This window comes from Budorcas taxicolor, chromosome 4 (genome assembly GCF_023091745.1).
Source record: "Budorcas taxicolor isolate Tak-1 chromosome 4, Takin1.1, whole genome shotgun sequence".
NCBI lineage: Eukaryota > Metazoa > Chordata > Mammalia > Artiodactyla > Bovidae > Budorcas > Budorcas taxicolor.
The window spans coordinates 54,439,891-54,461,070 of NC_068913.1; the positions used below are offsets into that span (position 1 = coordinate 54,439,891).

The following is a 21,180-nucleotide window of genomic DNA, read 5'->3' on the forward strand; positions in this document are numbered from 1 at the left end:
TCCAGTATTCTTGCCTGGAAAATATCATGGGCAGAGAAGCCTGGTAGACTGCAGTCCATAGGGTTGCAAAGAGTCATACACACAGAGTGACTGAGTGCACACATGCACATTATTGAAGTATAGAAGTATTTTCTACTAATAATCTGGATTACTTGGTGATCTTACTTTTTGCAGCTCTCAATGTTACCCAGAATTAATATCACATTTTAAGTATGAATCTAAATATCCCCTAACATTTGAGAGGATCATGGCTAGAGGACAAATAAGATCCCACTTAACAGATGTCTAAATACTTAAAAGCTATAACTCAAGCTAGAAATACTAAATTATGTTCTATCTTTCCTAAAAATAGGAAGGCCAGGTTTGAAATATGAGTTCTCAGATCCTCAGAATTTTGTATAAGTACTGCACCACTAAGAGATTGGGCCACTAATGGAACTCCACTTGATGGAATTTCGAGTGGGAAGTCATGGTGGGGCAATGTCAGCCCTTACTCAGTGGCCCCTTTCACTTCTCTTTCTATGCCCTATTACGTTCTATGGTGCATATGACCTCAAACATGAGTGGGAACCCCTCATCTTGTATATTCAAGTTCCATACCTATCTGAAAAAAATTGACCCTTGTCTGCATCTTGGGCCTGGGGTGAGCACCTTGGTGTCATGATCTTCCTTCAGGAGGATGAACCTCGGACATAGCCGGCACAGGCTCAGGGCATTTGGGAGAATATTCCTGGTGTAAATCACCTGGAGTGTAGTTTAGAAGGGAGATCCCTTTGTCCTGTGGCTGCCTTGCTCAGTAAGGATGGATGTGGTAAGAGAAGGCAAAGGGGGCCCTCAACTATGCAGTCTGGGAAAGAAGCGTCTGTTGCCTGTTTCTAAGGACAGGAATGAATGAATGAATATATCAAAAACTTTGTATAAGAGTGAAATCACATATAACATGAAGTGATTTAGTAATTTCTTAAAGCTTGACTCCTTTACAAACAACTAGTACTGGATATGAAAACAGTGGGAAAACAAACTTCTCATTATAATTAACCATTAAAATTTTATGAGCACAATCTTATAAGGTTAGAGTAGGAATTTCTGATATTTTACATAAGGTACATTTAAATAATAGATTTTGATAAAACATTATAGGACTACACCAGTCTCCTATTTTCAGATAAAAATGTGAACATCCTTCATAGCTGATCTTCATCTTATATTTGAGTCTGTTTTATAATATGAGAGTATATGTGAACATAGAATTATTAATAAATTCTCACTATAAAATATAAATGTATTTCTATCAGCTTTGCCTTTGTTTGTTTTCTTTTCAGTTTTTTATATGGTGTCAGTTTTTTCAATTACTTGCACAGAGAAAACAAAACTGGCAAAGAAGGAAAATAATCTCTCCCAAGAATCAATTATATATCCTAAATTATATCCTAATTTCAGAGGAATCCCAGTGTATTATTCCTGAAGGTCAAGTTCATTCATGATTAATTGCTTCATAGAGTAGATTTACCAAGACGATTGATTTTTTAAGGACTTTCTTTCTTCCCAGCAGCAGTTTGTATTTTTCAAACATGTATTGTTTAATGTTTCGACATAGTTTTTTTTCTTCTTCGTGACTTTTTACTTCTTTCATTTCCCTGAAAAGCTTTAAAAATGTTACCTACTGAAAAAGGATTATATGTAAGTCTTGGTTCCTGATCCTGCAAGTATAGAGTAGATTATACGACTATTCTGTGCTCTATAAGACTGGTTTTAGGTAAGGGTCAATAGAGAAAGCTCTGCTTATTTGTACACTTGACATTTATTGAACATTTATTAGACGCATATCCATTGTCATAGGCAATGGATGCATGGGAAAATAAACAGAGAACTAATAATTTCTGAATTATTTCTGAATAATAATTTCTGAATAAAAACCTATATCAGTCATTCTCAAAGTGTGGGCCCTCAACAAGAAGCATCAGCAACATCTGGGAATTTGTTAGAAATGCAGATTTTTGGGTCCCAACTTAATCCTACTAAAATCAGAATTTTTGGGTGCAGAGTACAAATTTATTTTTATTTATTTGAAAGTCCTTCCAGATGTATCTGATGCATGCCAAAGCTTAAGAATCACTGTTCTGTGTATTATTGAAAGTTGTTAAATTAGAAAGGTATATTTATGGTCTAATCAACATACATTTATTTAACACTTTTTATATGCCAAGCCCTCTGGGTATATAGAATGAAGTAAGAAATGGTCCCTGCCCTCAAAGAGATCAATCTATTTGGGCACACATACCTACCATGAGCCAAGCTTTGTGTTAGCTTTTCAGTGGACTATATGAGAAGAAAAAGTGTATATATACACACACATATGTATATATATACATACACATATATATACCCACCTGATATATATATATATATATCAGTATGAGTAAATATAGCATTTCAAAGAATGATAAAAATGTTATTTTTGAGAGAAAATGTTTCAAAATGATTTAAAATTATTATGAACAATAGAATCACAATTCTAATATTTTTTTTTTACTTTTAGAATAAAATATATTTGAATTTTTATTTTATTGTTGAGAAGTACACTTGTGACTAAATGGAAATTTTTTGCTCATTGTTTTTCAAAGATTATTAAGGAGGTTTACAGTTGACCAAAAGTGAATTGTATTTTAATGAGAATAATCAATAATATTTCTTTTTTTAATAGTTGAAAGAAGAAGAAGATATAATATTAACTACCGAATCAAGGAGCTTGGCACTCTTATTCCAAAGTCTAATGATCCGTGAGTTCAATAATCATTTCTTAATAATGTTATGGTTTCAATACTACACAAAACAGGTGGGAGGGAAGGGGTGGAGGGGTGAACCACTGCTGAGAAAGTAAGCAGCTTATGGTGAAGACAAGGCTGCTACTGGTGTCATTTTAAAATATCTATTCAAGGCTGATAATTACTGAACATCAGACATCAAAATTATTACTAACACTTATCCTATTGAGCTTTAGAAAATAAGTAAATTATTTCTTCTTAGTACATAACAAATCTTTCTGTATGGCACCAATATTTGCAAATTTAGTGATACTTTCATGATATCAACTGGAATCCTCAATTTATAGTTATAGCAATTCTTCCAATTTAAGACTTATATGTACATGAAAATTGGAATGTTGAATTCTCAGAGGTTCCAAAATTCAAGCAAAAAATATACAAGCAGAAAACAAGAATTGTATAAACATGCTTATTGATATTAGTCAATAATTTGTTATTGTAATTAAATTTTCAGCTAGGTTTTGATGCCATATAGTCACAAAGTCAGTTGAACTAGATGTTTGGGGTTGTAAATTTCAAGAAATAGTTGATTAATCAAAATGTCAATTTACCATGTTTCTCTAAAACCATGAAAACATTGTAGCATTAATAAGGACTTGAAAAAAATGTTTTGTTCAGACAGAACTGGACTCTCCAAGCACTGGCATTATCCATTATTCAGAAATGATGAGGTTTGATACAGTGGTTTTTGTGAAAAGTGAAAGTACTCTTTCCCTAAATGAAAGTGTTAATTCACTTGGACGATTCAATCATTTGTAATGGAGGAAATGCCATATATTTATTCTTATGGGCATAATAGATAATGAAGTCTTCTTGAGTAGAATGGCAGATAGAACACTGCATGCGGAGTCTGAAGAGCTTAATCTTGGCTGGGATCCACTACTAACTTTTCAAATCTTTTAAGTCTCTCAGCATGCAACTCTTTCTATTAGCAGAACAGGACACCCATTTTCCAGATAAAACTTGAAACACTTAAAACATAAATGCACATTTATTGGCCAAACATTTGATATAAGGTCAAGACTTTGTTGTTTGAATATGTGTTTCAATTTTCTGTCTTACATAAACTGCACAAATATGTATAGTCTATTTTAATTTCTTATAGATAAAACAAAAACCTAAGTATAGACGGATTTTTTAAATGATTACAACTTAATTTGTAACAGCAAATTACACCTAATTTGTAACAGCATATTTTTAGCAAACTGTCTTACTGACATTTTACTTTGTTTTTTCCTGAGGCTTTTGATATACTTTTCCTAAAAAACAAGAGCTGTTTTTATAAATGCTTTTTTAAATTTTGTACTCATATTTTATTAGTTACCATATATAATTTAATTATACTGTCACAGTAATAAGTACAATGGGCATTCATTTAACAGTCTGTCAGTAAGCACTGTCACCAGAAGGAAAATAGAAGTACCTGGGTGTCTCAGAAGGTAGCCTAGTGGCCTCTATTACCTACTTTGTTCTGACAACAGTCAGTGACTATCACAAAGGGAATGGAGATCATTAATTAATCCTGAAAGTGATCAGATAAAAGTAAGTTAAGAGAGCTTCTCTTGTAACTGATAGAGCTAATCCACAGTGCCAGGGCCAGGTAATATGCAGAAAACAAATAATAAGACTGTCAGATTAAACTATGAAGCCTGACTGAACATCTTTCCATATCACCATGCCTATAAAGCACCAATTATGGATGGAGTTTTATAAAAAAAAATAAAATAATATGGATAACCTCAAAAATGATAAAGCTTATGTGAGGGGTAATTATTACTCTATACTTTTATTGAATAGCTATCACTATAAAATGGCTCCTCTCTGGTTCTAACTCATTGTCAAGAACAAGAATGGCAAAATTTTCATTGTCAAGACCGAAGGATGGCAAACTTTTCCTTTAAAGAGTCAGATAGTAATTATTTCAAGCTTTGTGAGCATAAAATCAGACAATTATTCAACTCTGCATTGTAGCATGAAAGCAGACATAGACAATATGTATATGAAAGAGGATGACTGCACCTGATGAAACTTTATTGACAAAAGCAGGCTGTGGGCTGATAGAATAAGGAAAATCAGTTTATCCATAATCACATCTGACAGGGACCATAGTTGAGGAAGCTTCATTGTAAGCCTTCTTAAGTGGTTTTCTCTTCTTTGTAGATTTCAGAAAGGAGAATTAGTAATTGTTTTAATTCCATTATATCGCATCATATGTAGGCACTGGAAATATAAAAGTATTATATATTATACATATTTTCTAGGCAAGAGTACTGGAGTGGGTTGCCATGTCCTTCTCCAATTATACATATTAGGAGGATAGTAATACTTCATGAAAACTTTGTTGCAGTTTTATGTACAAAGAATGCACTAGGTCACAATAGAAAACACATTTCTTAGGGCAGATGCATTTGAAAGAGTGGGAAAGCCACACATTTGCAAAAACAGTGTTAAATAGAGAGAGGAGACCTAGGGCCCAACTTCTAAACACATATGTTTGGGCACGCAGAAAGAACTCTGAAGCTTTGGTTCTACTGGGTCAGTTCTTCGCTTCTTGTCATCTTGTACACTCTCCAGACGTGAGAGTGGACCAACCCTTGTAGGAGTGGTCTAGACCTGGCTCAGTTTCCCTCTTTATATCTTTTGTTACTTTCTCTTTGGTAGTTCTGGGGGCTTGATTGGTTGTGCCTCATGCCAATGAGGCATGAACCAGATACCAGTCAGGGAAGGGGGTAAGAAGAGGGCATTATACAAATGAAGCATGACCTTGGGGTCGAATCAGGGAAAGGAGTGTCAGTATGTTCTCCCGTAACTGTTTTTGACCACTATTTTGGACTGCCGTTTTGGGCCCCGTTTCCCTCTTCTAACTTGCCAGCAGTTCTAAAAAGGCTCTGAATGCCTTTCCAGCTCATGACTGTGATAAACTTAGGATTTGGTCTAGGAAGGGCTTCCTTTGTGGCTCAGCTGGTAAAGAATCTGCCTGCAAAGGGGGAGACCTCGGTTTGATCCCTGGGTTGGGAAGATCTCCTGGAGAAGGGAAAGGCTACCCACTCCAGTATTCTAGCCTGGAGAATTCCATGGACTCTGTAGTCCATGGAGTTGCAAAGAGTTGGACATGACTGAGTGAGTTTCCGGAGAAGGCAATGGCATCCCACTCCAGTACTCTTGCCTGGAAAATCCCATGGACAGAGGAGCCTAGTTGGCTTCCGTCTATGAGGTCGCACAGAGTCGGACACGACTGAAGCGACTTCCCTTTCACTTTTCACTTTCATGCATTGGAGAAGCAAATGGCAACCCACTCCAGTGTTCTTGCCTGGAGAATCCCAGGGACGGGGGAGCCTGGTGGGCTGCCGTCTATGGGGTCGCACAGAGTTGGACACGACTGAAGCGACTTAGCAGCAGCAGCAGCAGAGTGACTTTCACTTTCACTTTCACTTGGTTTAGGAAATGAAAGCTAATACCTGAAGGAGTTTTGAATTCTATGAAGTTGCCATTTTTGTGTATCAAAAACTTTCAGAAATTTGTACTTCTTTCTTCTTTGCTGGATCTAAATAGTATGGTCAGAGGGAAAACAAATAGTAAACAGTTATAGTTGAGATAAATATGTTGAGAAAATGAAATGAAAAACACACTACCAGAGAATGATAATATCTTAACCATTAGTGAAAAATAAAACCGAACAGAACTAACAAATAAAAAGGTGAAACATTTCTACATATGTGTGGTAGTGATCTACTTCATATGTGCTTTTTATTAATCATATTTACAAAAATCATATTTGTAAATATAAAAATGCTAGCAGAACATGCATTGTGCCATCAAATTATTATTTTTTCTACTTTTTTTTAAACTACGTTTTCTACTTTTTCTACTTTTTAAGATATAAACCTAAGGGTTTTTTTTTTTCTACTAAACTGATTTTTTTAATCTTCTACACTCAAAACTTTCTTATGCTTTTGTGTAAGAATGGTAGTTGAAGTAGTAAATGAGACCTAACAAGACTTTCTAAATCAGAAGTTATAAAATGTTGATCAAAGGAAGAAGAATCAGACCTCTCATGATGTTTGCTTTCTTTTCTTTTTTGTAATACTTTTAAGTGGATGTGTACTCCTAAGGTGACAACAGATCATACATTTCCATAGTTTTGCCTGGCAGCATTCCTATTCTAACTTACATATGTCTAATACCTGCTTTAGCCCTACAGACATTCAAGGTTTTAACTTCCCTAAAGATTTGAGTTCTTCAAACTAAATTATTTTGTAGAAAATGATAAGCCACTATGAACATTCACTCCTTAGGCAAGTCTTTGTATGTGTTAGTGTTTATAGTATACCGTCATATATAATGTTTTTAATGCCTAACTGCTTGAAATTATCTTGGGATATATAATTAATATATCTCCTTAATATATTTGGAAAACAAAATATTTTAGGATGAAATCTCATACATTAAAATGGCTTTAAAATAGAGTGAACTTTTAAAACTTTAGTGAATTAAAACAACAAATAGATATTGTAGGAAAACCCTTTGTGTGTTTTCCTTTTTAAAAAATATTGATTGATTGATTTGGGTTTCCTCAGTGGCCCAGTGGTAAAGAATACACCTGCAAAGAAGGAGACACAAGAAATGTGGGTTTGATATCTGGGTTGGGAAAATCCCCCGGAGGAGTGCGTGGCAACTCACTCCAATATTCTTGCCTGGAGAATCCCATGGACAGAGGAGCCTGGCGGGCCACAGTTCATCAGGTTGCAAAGATTCAAACATGACAGAAGCAACTGATCACACTTATTGATTTGGCTACATCAGGTCTCAGTTGTGGTGTGTGGAACTTAGTTGCCCCACAGAATGTGGGATCTTAGTTTCTTGACCAGAGATTGAACCCATATCGTTGGAAGGTGACTGCTTATCCTCTGGACCACCAAGGAAGTCCCCATTGTGTGTTTTCTACCAAAACTTTGAGTATTTATTTTAGACCTAAATAAACAGTACCTTAAATTTCAAAGCTGACTAGGATATTGTTTTCCTCATATTCCTTCTGTCCTTCTAATTTTTTCTTTCCATGAGAAGAAATGAAACAAAATTATGAGGCATATACCAGTCAGATTTTTCAAACTATATTTTTCTACTTCTGAGTACTTAGTAATATACATATTAAGTTGCATATATTTCAAGTAGATCACATAAACTAAAATCACATGCAGTGTAATGTCTTTTAAAAATTTCCCTACAAGCTTACTTTCTGTTGTATCAAAACAAATCTCATTATTCTAAGTTGAAAATTCACCTAGATTTTTCAACTGTTCTGATTAACTTTTAGCAATTAGCTTGGCCTTATTCTCCATACATATTACCAATTGTCAGGTAGTATTAAATTGATTGATATATGTTTCTAGACATTAAAATAAGTAGCCAGTTCTATAATTCTGGATTTATCATTTTTCTTGTTTAAAAATAAGTTTTAATAAAATATTTTTCTATGCTACAGCCTGAAGATTATCAGCAATATTTAATTGTATTTACTTACCATAAACTTATTTAAAATAGATATATAGCTTTTTATAAAAAAAAATGTGTTGATGCTTTTGTGTGGGAAAATTTGCCTTATGAATCTAGAAAGTTTTGCTCTATTGCATAAAGTTGCCAAAATGATTTGTTTCGCAATTACTCAGGATCACCATTCAGGACAGACATGGGACGTTATTTTTTTCCCTAGAAGCATAAAAGCAACCTTATAGAAAGTAGGTTAAAAGATTGGTACATATGAAATGATCTTAAAAAATTTAGGCTTAAGTCTTCAGTAATGTACATTTCCTAGTTCATTAATGCAGAAATACTGCACATAGATTTTAATCTCAGAGTTAATAATAAAAGCAATTTTCACTAAAAATATAAAAACTGTAATGGTAGAATCATGATATTGCATTTAGCTCTCCCACAAAAAGTCACTTTATTACTTTCTTTTGACACTTATTTTCATTCTGGGATTAATTTTACTATATAAGGGCTTCTTAACTATTCTATTAAAATTTCTATTCAGAAGCAATAATATCTAAGAGTGAATAATAGTCATGTAAATCATTATTTCATATTAATGTAAAAGATTTTGTAAGTTCTTATGAATTCTGCTGACATGCACAATTGTGAAAAGGTTATCTCTCCGTTCTACAGTGATATGCGCTGGAACAAAGGAACCATTCTAAAAGCATCAGTGGAGTACATCAAGTGGCTACAAAAAGAACAACAGAGAGCTCAAGAATTAGAACACAGACAGAAGAAATTAGAGCAGGCTAACAGGCGCCTTCTACTCCGCATTCAGGTTTTCATAAGAACGTAGCCATGAACCATGTACCTTACATATGACTTACCCATCATCAGTTCTATTCACTGGTCTTGTTTTTTTTTTTTTTTCTTTTCTTACTAACAATTGTTTTTTTCCTTCTCAAGGATAATTTTTATTGCCTTTTAGAAGTTCACGAATTAGACTGATTCAATTAGGTTTTGATTAGAAATCTAGGATCAAGCTGGCTTTAAAAATATATAAGAAATGAAAATAACTAATTGCAAAATGCATACAATAGAACCAATTTTATAAATATACAAATATTATCCCAGTCAAAAAATAATAGTAAATAGGATCTTTGTTTCTTTGGATAATACTGGACATTAAATTTTCCTCTCCCTCTTTTATTTGTTTAGTAACACTGCTATGGATTTTGTAGCCTTAAGGCATATTGTGCTAGTTTATATTAAGTCACTCCTCATCTTCTTATGTGACACAAAATCTCAAAATATAGGTTTTCATAACTCTCAAGATTTTTTCTTTCATATGTGAACAAGCTTATTGCCAGGTAAAATACTTGTTTCCATAAAATGGTCTTATATTGAGAAATTAATCAGGAAGAATGACTGAAAGATTTCCACTATCTCCAAATAGTTGTCTTGTAGTCTGAGCCGCTGTGAGACCATTATATGTCATGTATTCTTTTAACGAAAAAATGGGGGAGGAATTTTTAAGAAATCAGAGTGTTTTCCTCAGGATTATTTTTCAGGCATTAGAAACATACAACACTCTGTTATTTGCCAAGAATATTTCTAATTTATGCTACTCTTCATGTTGAGTGCTTGTTAGATCTATTTCTGACTTACTCTCTAGAGTTGAGTTTACTATCAAAGTCATTAACTATTCTTGTTTGATATTGCAGGAACTAGAAATACAGGCTCGTGCTCATGGTCTGCCAACCCTGGCTTCACTTGTCACAGTTGATTTAGGTGCTCACATCACCAAACAACAGACCCATCTAGAGCAGAATTCAGGAGATTATTGCCAACAATTGGTTCTGTCTCAGGGGACAAGCCCTGAACTCTGTGATCAAGCTATGGCCTTCTCCGACCCTTTGTCACACTTCACAGATTTATCATTTAGTGCAGCTTTGAAAGAGGAACAAAGATTGGATAACATGCTGCTGGATGACACAGTATCTCCGTTTGGAACAGATCCTCTGCTATCTGCCACTTCTCCTGCAGTTTCGAAAGAGAGCAGTAGAAGAAGTAGCTTTAGCTCAGAAGATGGTGATGAGTTATAAAAAAATAAACAGGCTCAGTTGATCAACTAGGAAGAAATTGTGTGCTGGTGCTGTGCAATTACATTCTTGTTTCATATATTTCTCTTGCTTAATTTTTCTGAAAGGAATATATTGGTCATGAAACACGGATTGGTTAGAAACAGCAGAATTTACAGGAAGGACAAACATGGTGTAGAAGAATTATTGTCAGAAAAACGTTTTTTTTTTTTTCCCTCTTTGACCACTAAGTCCAAATCTACTTAACTTTTGTTTTTCTGGAAAGAGGCACAACATGAGAAATAGCTCTCTACTGATGTTTTAAAAGTAGTCACTTGATGATGTGCTATTGGAACTAACAGACTGCAAGAATAAACCTTCTGAAACATACAAATGTTTTCTTCCTTTTGAAACATGCAAACGTTTTCTCACTTCCGTCTCTTTCCTATTCAAGCTCTGACTACGTTAGTTTTCAAGAATCAAGATCAACAATCTGGTGGTTCATTGCTTTTCTCCATTGTCTGGTGGATATGTTGTCTAACGTTCAAGCCTTGTAGAGCAACTAAATAAAAGATAGATTATCTACCACTTATAATTGAAGAGTAAATCTATAATAAACTCTAGAATTTTCCACAGTAAAACACAGAAAATTTATAAAAACTTTGGATTCTAAAGACTCAAATTCCCTTTGTCAGTTCAATTACACAAATTCTAAAATCTTCTTTGCACATTTATAGAGAAGACACACACAGTACAGAAAAGGAACACATGGAATCTTTTCCTCAAGAATATTGGCTGGAATTGTACCATATCACTTCACACAAATATACTCCCCCAAACAGGTACAAAATGGAGGAAATATATGTTCTTTATTCCCCTTCATTCTTCTGATTTTCTAATCAGCATCTGAAATTACATACTAAATCATTTTTGCTTCATCAAGAAGAGATATTGGATAATCAGTCTCAGCAAATAAAATATTGAAAGTCTACCTAAAAGGACAGGTTGTTAATTTGTTAAATAACACTTATCACTGTTTCAAAAACTGGATTTAAATTAATTAGTTGATACAGTTTTCCTTTGAATTCATGAAATATTGAAAATCAGATTGCCAACTGACAAAATAATTAATAAAACAGAAAAGCTTTCTTATTACATTCAGCTCTGAGTAGAAGATATAGTGCTATTCCTATAAGTACTTAAAGTACCTTATGATCTTTGTTAGCATTTATTAAGAACATTTATACCTATGGTGATTTACTCAATTTTTTCTCTCTTGAGCTTCTTCAAAGCTTTGGGAATTTACTTACCAGGAATATTGCTCTGTGTTAGACCCGCATGAACAATCATCCGATCAATGAGCATTTAGGGAGAGATATTGAAAACTGCAGTAAGTTTTATGAAAATAGAGAACAGAAGAGCAAGATATGGTCTTACTCCTCAGGGAGTTAACGAGACTGCATAAGAAACCACAACAAAAGATAGAAGACTTTTAAAATTAAAGTCTACACGGTGCGGTATAAACTGCAAAAACTGAAGTTCAGAAAAAATAAAATTGAAGGCTGGAGAATCACAAAAGTGTGTGGGAAGAGCAGAATTTAAAACTTCTTTTAAAAAGCATACGTTTTGTGGAGGGGAGGCTATACAGGAGAATAATATCAACTAAATGATAAAATGAGAATAAATTGGAAAAGTATCTTCATGAGACATCCATTAGAGAGATCTAGAAGACGTCTGTTGGGAATCCTGAAAACTGTTGACAACAACTTATGAAAGTCTCTTTGAAAACCAAGATGAAATAATGTAGTAGAAATATATATATATATTTTAACCAGGAAGAATAAGTCTAAAAATTAAAATTCTGCTGTGTATTACTATGATAGAGATGTAGTTGTTCATGAATATTAACTTTGGGATAAATTTTTGAAAGGGTGCTTCAGGTTTTACTCACATGAAAAATATGTCATCACAGAATTTGAGACTTATTGCTAATTAAAATGGACAAATACTAAATCCTTATGGTGTATTAATTATCTCAGGCTTGGTTTATAGCATCAATTCAGAGTTTGGAGATTTGAAATAATTTTCACTTTTTGACATGAAAAAACTCTAAATTATAGGAATAGTCATCAAAGCCAGGTAGATAAATTCATCTGAAATATGTCACGTGAAAGAAAGAATAAGATACATTTCCTCAAGAATTTGAGAACATTATATTGCTCAATTGCTAAGTCATGTCCGACTCTTTTTTCACCTAATGGACTGCAGCAAGCCAGGCTCCCCTGTCCTTCACTATCTCCCGGAGTTTGCTCAAACTTATGTCCGTTAAATTGGTGATGCCATTATATACTTTATTGCAAAATTCTACTTTATTATCTGAGTTGATAATTTAACATTGCAAATCATAGAGAAGGAATATATCTTAGAGTCAATGAAAAGCACATCATTCTATACAGAGGCTAATTTCTGTATAATTTTATACGTTATTCTAATTTCTTCATATTCTAGAAAAATCACTCTATAGATGTCATTAATTTGTCATCATTTTCCATTTTGCTAAAATACTACTACTCATCCCTGAAAGCCATTTCTCATAATCTCAGCTAGTGAATGGTTTGACACAAGATGGTAGAGGCTGGATGAGAGAGATCTGGTAGAGGAAATATTTGCTGCAAAAGGTAATATTTGCTGCTACTTGCAGATTATAATAGCTACTAGGGGATTGTGAAATAGGCAATGGAATTTTAAAGACAGAGTAAAAGATAGTAGTTTGTAACAGTCAACTGAAGTAGATTAAAAAATTAATTTTAGTTCTTGACTTTTGAAGGCATTGAGAATTTATGGAAAGTTATAGACCTTCTCCCTAGAAAAATGTAGAGTTTAAATATGCAGCCCTGAATTTATATGCACTAAGAGTTTTGTGGGACCTCCTGTATATCTCCTTGGATCCCAGATGAAAATTTCTCACATCAAGAGCAAAGTGTACAGTTAATGTCATATATAATGAGGGAAGACAGAGCCTTAGTTATCTGAATATCATTATCCATGCTCCAGAAATGATAAAGTTGCATTGGTAAGTGAAAGTGTACCAAACACTAGCTGCTTTCACTAAAAAAGTTGTGAATAGACCCTTTCTAACAACCCCTGTTATATATATGCCTCTGTCATATATTTACGCATTTGTGGCTCAGTTTCTCTGTGATAGTTAGATATTGCAAGTATCTGACAATGATATTTTAAAGTTATATATATGTATATATTTATCAAAGTAGAGGTAATATAAATTCACAGGCAAATTATTTGACTATCTAAGAATCAAAAATTATCCTTGGGAAAATTGATGCCTATAATATTTTTGCAGAAATGAGATGTACAATAGTACATCTGATTTAGGAGAAGTGAAGTTGCTTCGTTGTGTGCCACCTCTTTGCAATCCCATGGACTGTAGTCTACCAGGCTTCTCCATCCGTGGAATTTTCTAGGCAAGACTACTGGAGTGGTTTGCCATTTCCTTCTGCAGGGCATCTTCCCTACCAGGTCTCCCGCACTGCAGGCAGACCCTTTACCCTCTGAGCCACCAGGGAAGCCCACGTACAACAGTAAAACAGATATATTGTCTAAAATAATTTTATCACAATAAACATCAGCTATCACTGGACTATTAATACAGAATTTAACCAAGTCTTGTTCATGCAAATAATTATATAATTGCTTTCATAATAAAAAAAACTTGGCTAAAATGAAATAAAACAATTTAAAAATTATTTTTATTTATTTTTCAAGATAAGGTTCCATGAAATCTTTTTTCTCTGAAGTATTGGCTTCCTTTCCCTGGATTCACATTAAACAACCCTTCCAACTCTTAATTATCTTAAAATAATAAGGACTGCTTACAAGTAGATGTAGCTTTTTGTATGTTTTTTTCTTTGTAGTGTTCTTTCTTCTTGAATTTTCCCCATAACTGGAGGATATATATACAGATAATATTTCCTCAGTTGACAGATTTGAAGTCAGTGAATATGGCTTTCTATGTGTGAGTATAAAAGTTCTAAGTAATAATTAGCCAGATGGACTGGGAACATTGAGAAACAGCCTTCCTCTACTTTTTAAACTCATTCTTTGCCACTCGCATCACTGTAAATAAAATATTTAGTAGCTCTTTCTTTAAAAAATAAACACAATGAGTTTTTTGATTTGATATGCTCATTTACCTTCATGTCAAGGGAGAAGTTAGATTACACAAGGTAAAATATAATTTATTTTTTCTTTGTTTTGATAGATTGAGGCATACTGGAATTTTCTTATACTTCAAACTATCATGAAAATATTTTTTACTCTTATGATATTATGAAATTTTGATATTTTATAATGTCTCTAGGCTGATATTTACCTACCTTATAAGGTCTAAGATGCAGATGAAAACTGGAATCAATGAATCATTTTGCTGTGTTATCAACACTAGATCAGCCACCTGGGTCTCTTGAAAATACCTGAAGAACTGAATTTTGCTACAGTATTGATTATGGTACATCCTATATCTGTTACATGGAATTACATCATTTGCCCTTCTGATGCCCTGCTTGTTGATAAGTACAAGAGGTCAATTTGATTTAGTGTAAATTACATATACAGTGATTTCATTACGTTTACTTAATAAATACTTAACACAAAATTTAGAGTGTTGCATATCTAATGCATCTTACAACCTTTCTGTAATCGTTATTGATTGTATACATCAATATTTTATCATTTGTATGATTTCTAATTTGTATATGAAGTATTTAAAATCTGATAAAAATAATTTTCTTAAAATTTCTCTGTGCTACATTTGTTTTCTGTGAGAGTCATATTTTAGTATATAAGAGATTATCCAAAAATAATTATTTTCATTAAAAAACTTCCCACTGGATTCAACCAGTTTAATGATGAAATACTTTATCTGCTGCTTTATACATAAAAGGGAATTTTTTATCTTTTTGTTGTAAAGGGATTTGTGTAGGTATTTATACATATTCAAATTTCTATTGTGTTTTCTACTGATGAAATCTTCAGTTACATGTCTTTTTCCCTACATTTATCTAACTTGCTTCAAGAATAAAGTTAAAGACTTTTGTGTTTCCAATTCTACCTCTCCTATTCCTGCACTACCATTTTATTTAAAAAAATTCTGTATTCTCATGCTGCTTTTTCCACAGAAATAAATTTTATTTGTATGACATTTAAAGCTGGTGATTATATATAACAGATAAAATAGAAAATATGTAAAATGTGCTGAAAGAATTATATGCAACCAGTTATATTATTCTTTATTACATGAATACTGAAGTTTAAAAGCTAACTATAAGAGCATTGAAGTTGCTTATGGCATAAAATGCTAAAATTAATTCAGCTATTTAATCTTAATAATAACAATGTAGTTAAAAATCTTTGACTTTAATAGGATTTTATATATTTGAATAACTGAAATAATATTCCTATAAGTTTGATCTAACTGGTTATATCAAGAAAACATTGTTAGTATAATAAGACTGTAGAATTTATAACTATTGCTATTTTTCATTTTTAATAGCAAAGTAATATGTCTTATTTTCTAAGAAAATAGCACTGATGTTCTCTGATAAGTATATGAATCTTTGTACACATACTGTAAAAAATGAACCAATATTTTCTTTGCATATATAGATATATATAAAATGAAAGCATAGAATTGTTAAATGCTTTAATATACTTTTTGTTCTGACTTTGTACATAAAGTGCACTGGAAAATACAGAATGTGGGCTAATCATCTAAAAGGATACTTAGCAGCCATGAGACTTCACAACTGGCAACTGCTTACTTGATAGTCCATGCTGAAAACAGTAAGCCAACATTTCCTTATTAATGAAACCAGTTGTTAACATTTTTCAATATAGTTTCCTACCATCTGCTTCTTCATGCTGTTATGGTTTTGAGTTACAGAAAATATTTATCAAAATGTTGCAAAATTGCTAGCAGGCATAATTGCAGCAATGAAATTACTAAGAAACTCTGCGAAATCTTTTAATATCCTAGATAGTCCCCAGACAATCTAGGATAAATAGAATATTGTACTCTAATATGTAAAACATTTTAAAACTGCTAATTGGTATTGACTAGACCTATCCCTTGATAATGAAATTAATAAGAATTTCAGTTAAATGTTAAGACTTCTAATATTTAATACATGTTTATGAATTTTTTCTACATATCTGCCTAAAAAAATAATGAAACAGTATGGCTCTGAGTTGAATATAAAAATGCTATTTTATGTTCAAATATAGATTCACTGATTTTTTTTAAATGATAAATTTTTTATAACGCATATTAATGCTAAAAATACTGATCAAAAATATAATAATTTCTGTGTAGAAAGTAATAACCAGTCTAATGAGGTAAAGGTAATTTAGGATGATCTTTTGACACTGTACAGACTGAAAAAAGGATAACTGAATGGGTTCTATACCTGACTGTTTATTGTATGTATATGTACATATGCAGTGTATTTGAGTATAAGTGCATCTCTGCCTATGTAGGGGCTTATAAAAAAGTTTTCTAATCTCTTGATATTAGGAATGACTCCACATATAAGAACATTTTATTCTTCTGCGTGTGTGTGTGTTTGTGTGTGCTCAGTTGTGACTGACTCTCTGTGGCCCTACCAGACTGCTCTGTCCATGGAATTTTCCAGGTAAGAATACTGGAATGGGTTGTCATTATTCCAGGCTGTTGCTGCTGCTAAGTCGCTTCAGTCGTGTCCGACTCTGTGTGACCCCATAGACGGCAGCCCACCAGGCTCTTCTGTCCCTGGGATTCTCCAGGCAAGAACACTGGAGTGGGTTGCCATTTCCTTCTCCAATGCATGCATGCATGCTAAGTCGCTTCAGTCATGTCCAACTCTGTGCAACCCTATGGACAGCAGCCCTCCAGGCTCCTCTGTTCACAGGATTCTCTAGGCAAGAATACTGGAGTGGGTTGCCATTTCCTTCTCCAGGGGATCTTCCCAATCTAGGGATTGAACCTTCTTAAGTCTCCTGCCTTGGCAGATGCGTTCTTTATCACTAGCCCCTTGTTACTTTTTATTGGAGCCTACAGCTAGGCAACAGCTGAGAGAGAGAAGAGAAGTGGTGCAACTCAGTTATGTCCGACTCTTTTGGAACCACATGGACTGCAGCCCACCAGGCTCCTCGGTCCATGGAATTTTCCAGGCAAGAATTCTGGAGTGGGTTGCTATTTCCTCCTCCAGGGGATCATTCTGACCCAGGGAGGAACCCGTGTCTCCTGTATCTCCTGCATTGGTAGGCAAATTCTTTACCACTGCACCATCTGGGAAGCCCCCCAAATTTCTTCTTCTTGAAAGGGATGCATACACACACACACACACACACACACCCACACACACCCCATATTCAGAGTTATATCAAAAAGATGGAAAAGATGAAGGAAAGTTGTAACATGTTTTAACATTTTTGTTAAGTGAGATATGCAGCTGCAAACAACTTAGGTATAATACAAGCATTGATTTTGTTGACCACCAAAAGGAATATTGAAACCCACCTAAAAGGTTATTATTATTATCACCTGTGGAGTTCTAGCTGTGGGGTGGTTAAGTGGTAAAATACAATAAGGTTTATTGGTTAAGCACTGGATACACATCATGTTAAATATATATCAGTTTCATTAATTGGCAAGACCATTAAGACAAGAGTACAACATTTTAGATGGTGATGATTTTGATAGGATCAACCACAATGTGGTTAAGTATATAATTCATGTAATAAGAAAAAGGTGCCTGCAGGCTATTGTTCCTAGCATGGATTAAAATTTACATATTGCTTCTCCTTATGTCAAAACATCTGGTGCCTGCAAATGCTAACATTTCGTTAAAAAGTTTCACAAGCCAAGAAAACTGGATTGGAAACATTGCATGTGAATCATTCAAGCATTATAATAGAATAAGAGCTATATTCAGAAAAAATTAAATTGCTGCAAACAATACCATAGTCAAGATTATAATTTATTTGCTTTCACAAGTGAAAGGTCGTGCTGTGTGTTTCTGAGGAGAAAAATAGTATTTGAGTTATATGATTATTCTTCAAAAATACTTATTTCGTATAATTACATAGAACAAGTAGGTTTCTAAGTCCTTTAAGACTTTATAATCACTCTATGTTAGAAGTAGTATGTAGTTGTATAAAACCCATTTTAATATTCCTAAGGACAGGAAGAGGGGACCCCTGAGACTTTTTTCATTCTGGCATTAAATTTCTACTTAATCATTGGTAGATATAAAAAGCAGATACATATGAATTAACTTTTCTTTAATTTTTTTTTTTTTTGAGTACATGAATTGCCTCTTCTACCTAGGCCCTCAAATCAATAAAGTTAGTTCTTCCAACTTCTATAGCATCACCTTTCTCTTGTGTTAGCAAATAAATTATAATCTTGACTATGGTATTGTTTGCAGCAAGGTTTTCCTACTTCAAGAGTTTTTCTCACCACACCAATCAACCGTTACCATTGTCATTGTCCTTGCTGGCTATAGCAGCTAGCTGCTACTTAAAATCTATCTTTGTATTGCTGCTTTTCTTCGCCATGTGTATATTACTTTCTTCAGTAGATGAATGGGCATTGAAAGCAAAAATTATACCTTAGCTTTCTCTGTATCTCACATTATTTAAAACAGTGTCTTGCTTATCATGCTGTTTTATTAATAAATGATTCAGTGATGGTTAACTGTAGGTAAAGAAAGTGTGCAAGTGTCAAATTTTTCAGATAATGATATGGTGCTCACTGTGATAATTCATTGAAATGCATCTCTTCTGATCTCTTTTTGTCAGTTCTTTCAATTGCAGTGAGGTAAGTATGTGTCTTCTTTCAGTTTATTTAAAAAATGAGTTCCAGAAGTGAAAATAATATCAAAACCTACAACAATGGATATAGAGGAATGTTCTACTCTAGAATCCATCCACTTACTCATTCACTCTTTGTTTAATAAATATCTCCCCAAAGAACAGTGGTTGTTGATAAGGGGACTATAAAAGATGATCTTTCAGTAAAGTGTAGTATGTGCTGTGCTGGCAAGATTAAGTGTGCTATGGAAGTAAAGTTCAGTTCAGTTCAGTCGCTCAGTCGTGTCTGACTATTTGCGACCCCATGCTGTCAGGGTATCCGGACCAGCCTCAGGAAACCTGAGATCTAAAGGCAATATGGGGGCTGGCCTTGTTCAAGAAGGGGAAGTGAGAAAGAGAAGGGGGAGGATTCTTTAAGTAGAGGCAATCAGTCAGACTCCTATGATTCGTTAGAGAACTCATGAATGCTTTCGGTATAACTCTTTGACGTTAGAAAATTTAGATTTATTTGGAGTAATTAGCCTTAAAATCTTACTTCTTTATCAAGCAGGACACAAGTTATTCAGGTACTGGTCAGAGGACTTTTCCTCTGCCCAAAATAAGAAAGTACTTACTGTGTGTCTACGTGAAGAAGAGGTGTAGGAGGAAGAAGTATACTGAGATAGTAAACTGAGGCATACTGCATACTGTTCTCAAATGGCTTCCAGAGGGATCTTTTTCTTATTAGTATTAAACATATAGTAGCCCCTATGTTTACCTTTTTAATACTTTTTCCGTACTGTCTATGAATGCTCAACAATCCACAATAACACCATGCCTCTTTCTATCAATTTGTGTGTGTGTGTGCTCAGTCGCTTCTGTTGTGTCTGATTCTTTGCAACCCCAGGGACTGTAGCCCATATGGGTCCTCTGTCCATGGAATTCTCCAGGCAAGAATACTAGAGTGGATTGCAATTTCCTTCTCCAGGGTATCTTCCCAACCCAGGGATCACACCCATGTCTCCTGCATTTCAGGTGGACTCTTTACCACTGAGCCACTGGGGAAGCCCTTAATACCCTTAATACTGTGTACATTTTATTTAAGAAACCTAGTGCAAAACTATTGACACATAAGTAGAAAGGTATACTATATCCATGAATAGGTAGACTCAATTTAACAACGTTTTCAATTCTCCCCAAACAAATTTATACATTTCATCAAACCAAATAGGTTTTTGTTAACCAAGCAAGTTGATATTAAACTTTATAAGATAAATAAATAAGAAAAAAGGGAAACATCTGAAAAAAAAGAGCAATGAGGAAAGACAATGGCTACCAGATATTAAAACATATCTTTCAGTCTGATTATTTAAAATTCTGTGGTCTGGGACCTGAGTAAACAGACAATCCAAAGCATAGAAATAAGCCTAAGTACATATTGGAATTACATATAAAGGAAACAGTTTTTACTTAGTAATATATATGTTTGTGTGTATTATATACATATTGCATGCATAGAAATGTTCTCCTTTAGGTGATAAAGAGAAAGATAGGAATATGTATTTATATTTGCTGTATATGTGAAAATAAACTGTTAAAGGACATACAAGAACCTAATACCTGTGTTAAAGGTGGAGCAGCTCTGGGGGTACTTTGACTACATATCTTTTTATTATTTTTTCCTAAATTTTGAAGCATATAAATGCATTTAGTCAAAAATTTAAGACCTGTGGTATGTTTATATTAAAAGTTTATTGGCCCAGTTGTCTCTATTTTCATTCTCTTCATTCACCCATAATACTGTTGGCAATCTTGGTTTTTACCGGTGTCCAGCCCCGGTTGGATCCAGGGTATCTGAAGCATGGACGGCGAGGCGAGAGAGGTATATAGATATAGATTTATAGACTTAGAGATATATATAGAGATAAGAAAACTGTTAAGAAAATAGAGGA

At 33.8% G+C, this 21,180-nt stretch overlaps 1 protein-coding gene across 1 annotated transcript in view; it reads left to right on the forward strand.

Annotated features, from left to right (window-relative positions):
* Positions 1 to 10,405, forward strand: part of TFEC (transcription factor EC) — a 65,997-nt gene extending 55,592 nt beyond the window's left edge. Inside the window, exons 5-7 of the mRNA XM_052639096.1 lie at positions 2,705 to 2,780; positions 8,991 to 9,138; positions 10,025 to 10,405. Coding sequence (XP_052495056.1) covers positions 2,705 to 2,780; positions 8,991 to 9,138; positions 10,025 to 10,405 — 605 coding nt within the window. The remainder of the gene's footprint in view (positions 1 to 2,704; positions 2,781 to 8,990; positions 9,139 to 10,024) is intronic.
* Positions 10,406 to 21,180: the final 10,775 nt, after the last annotated feature.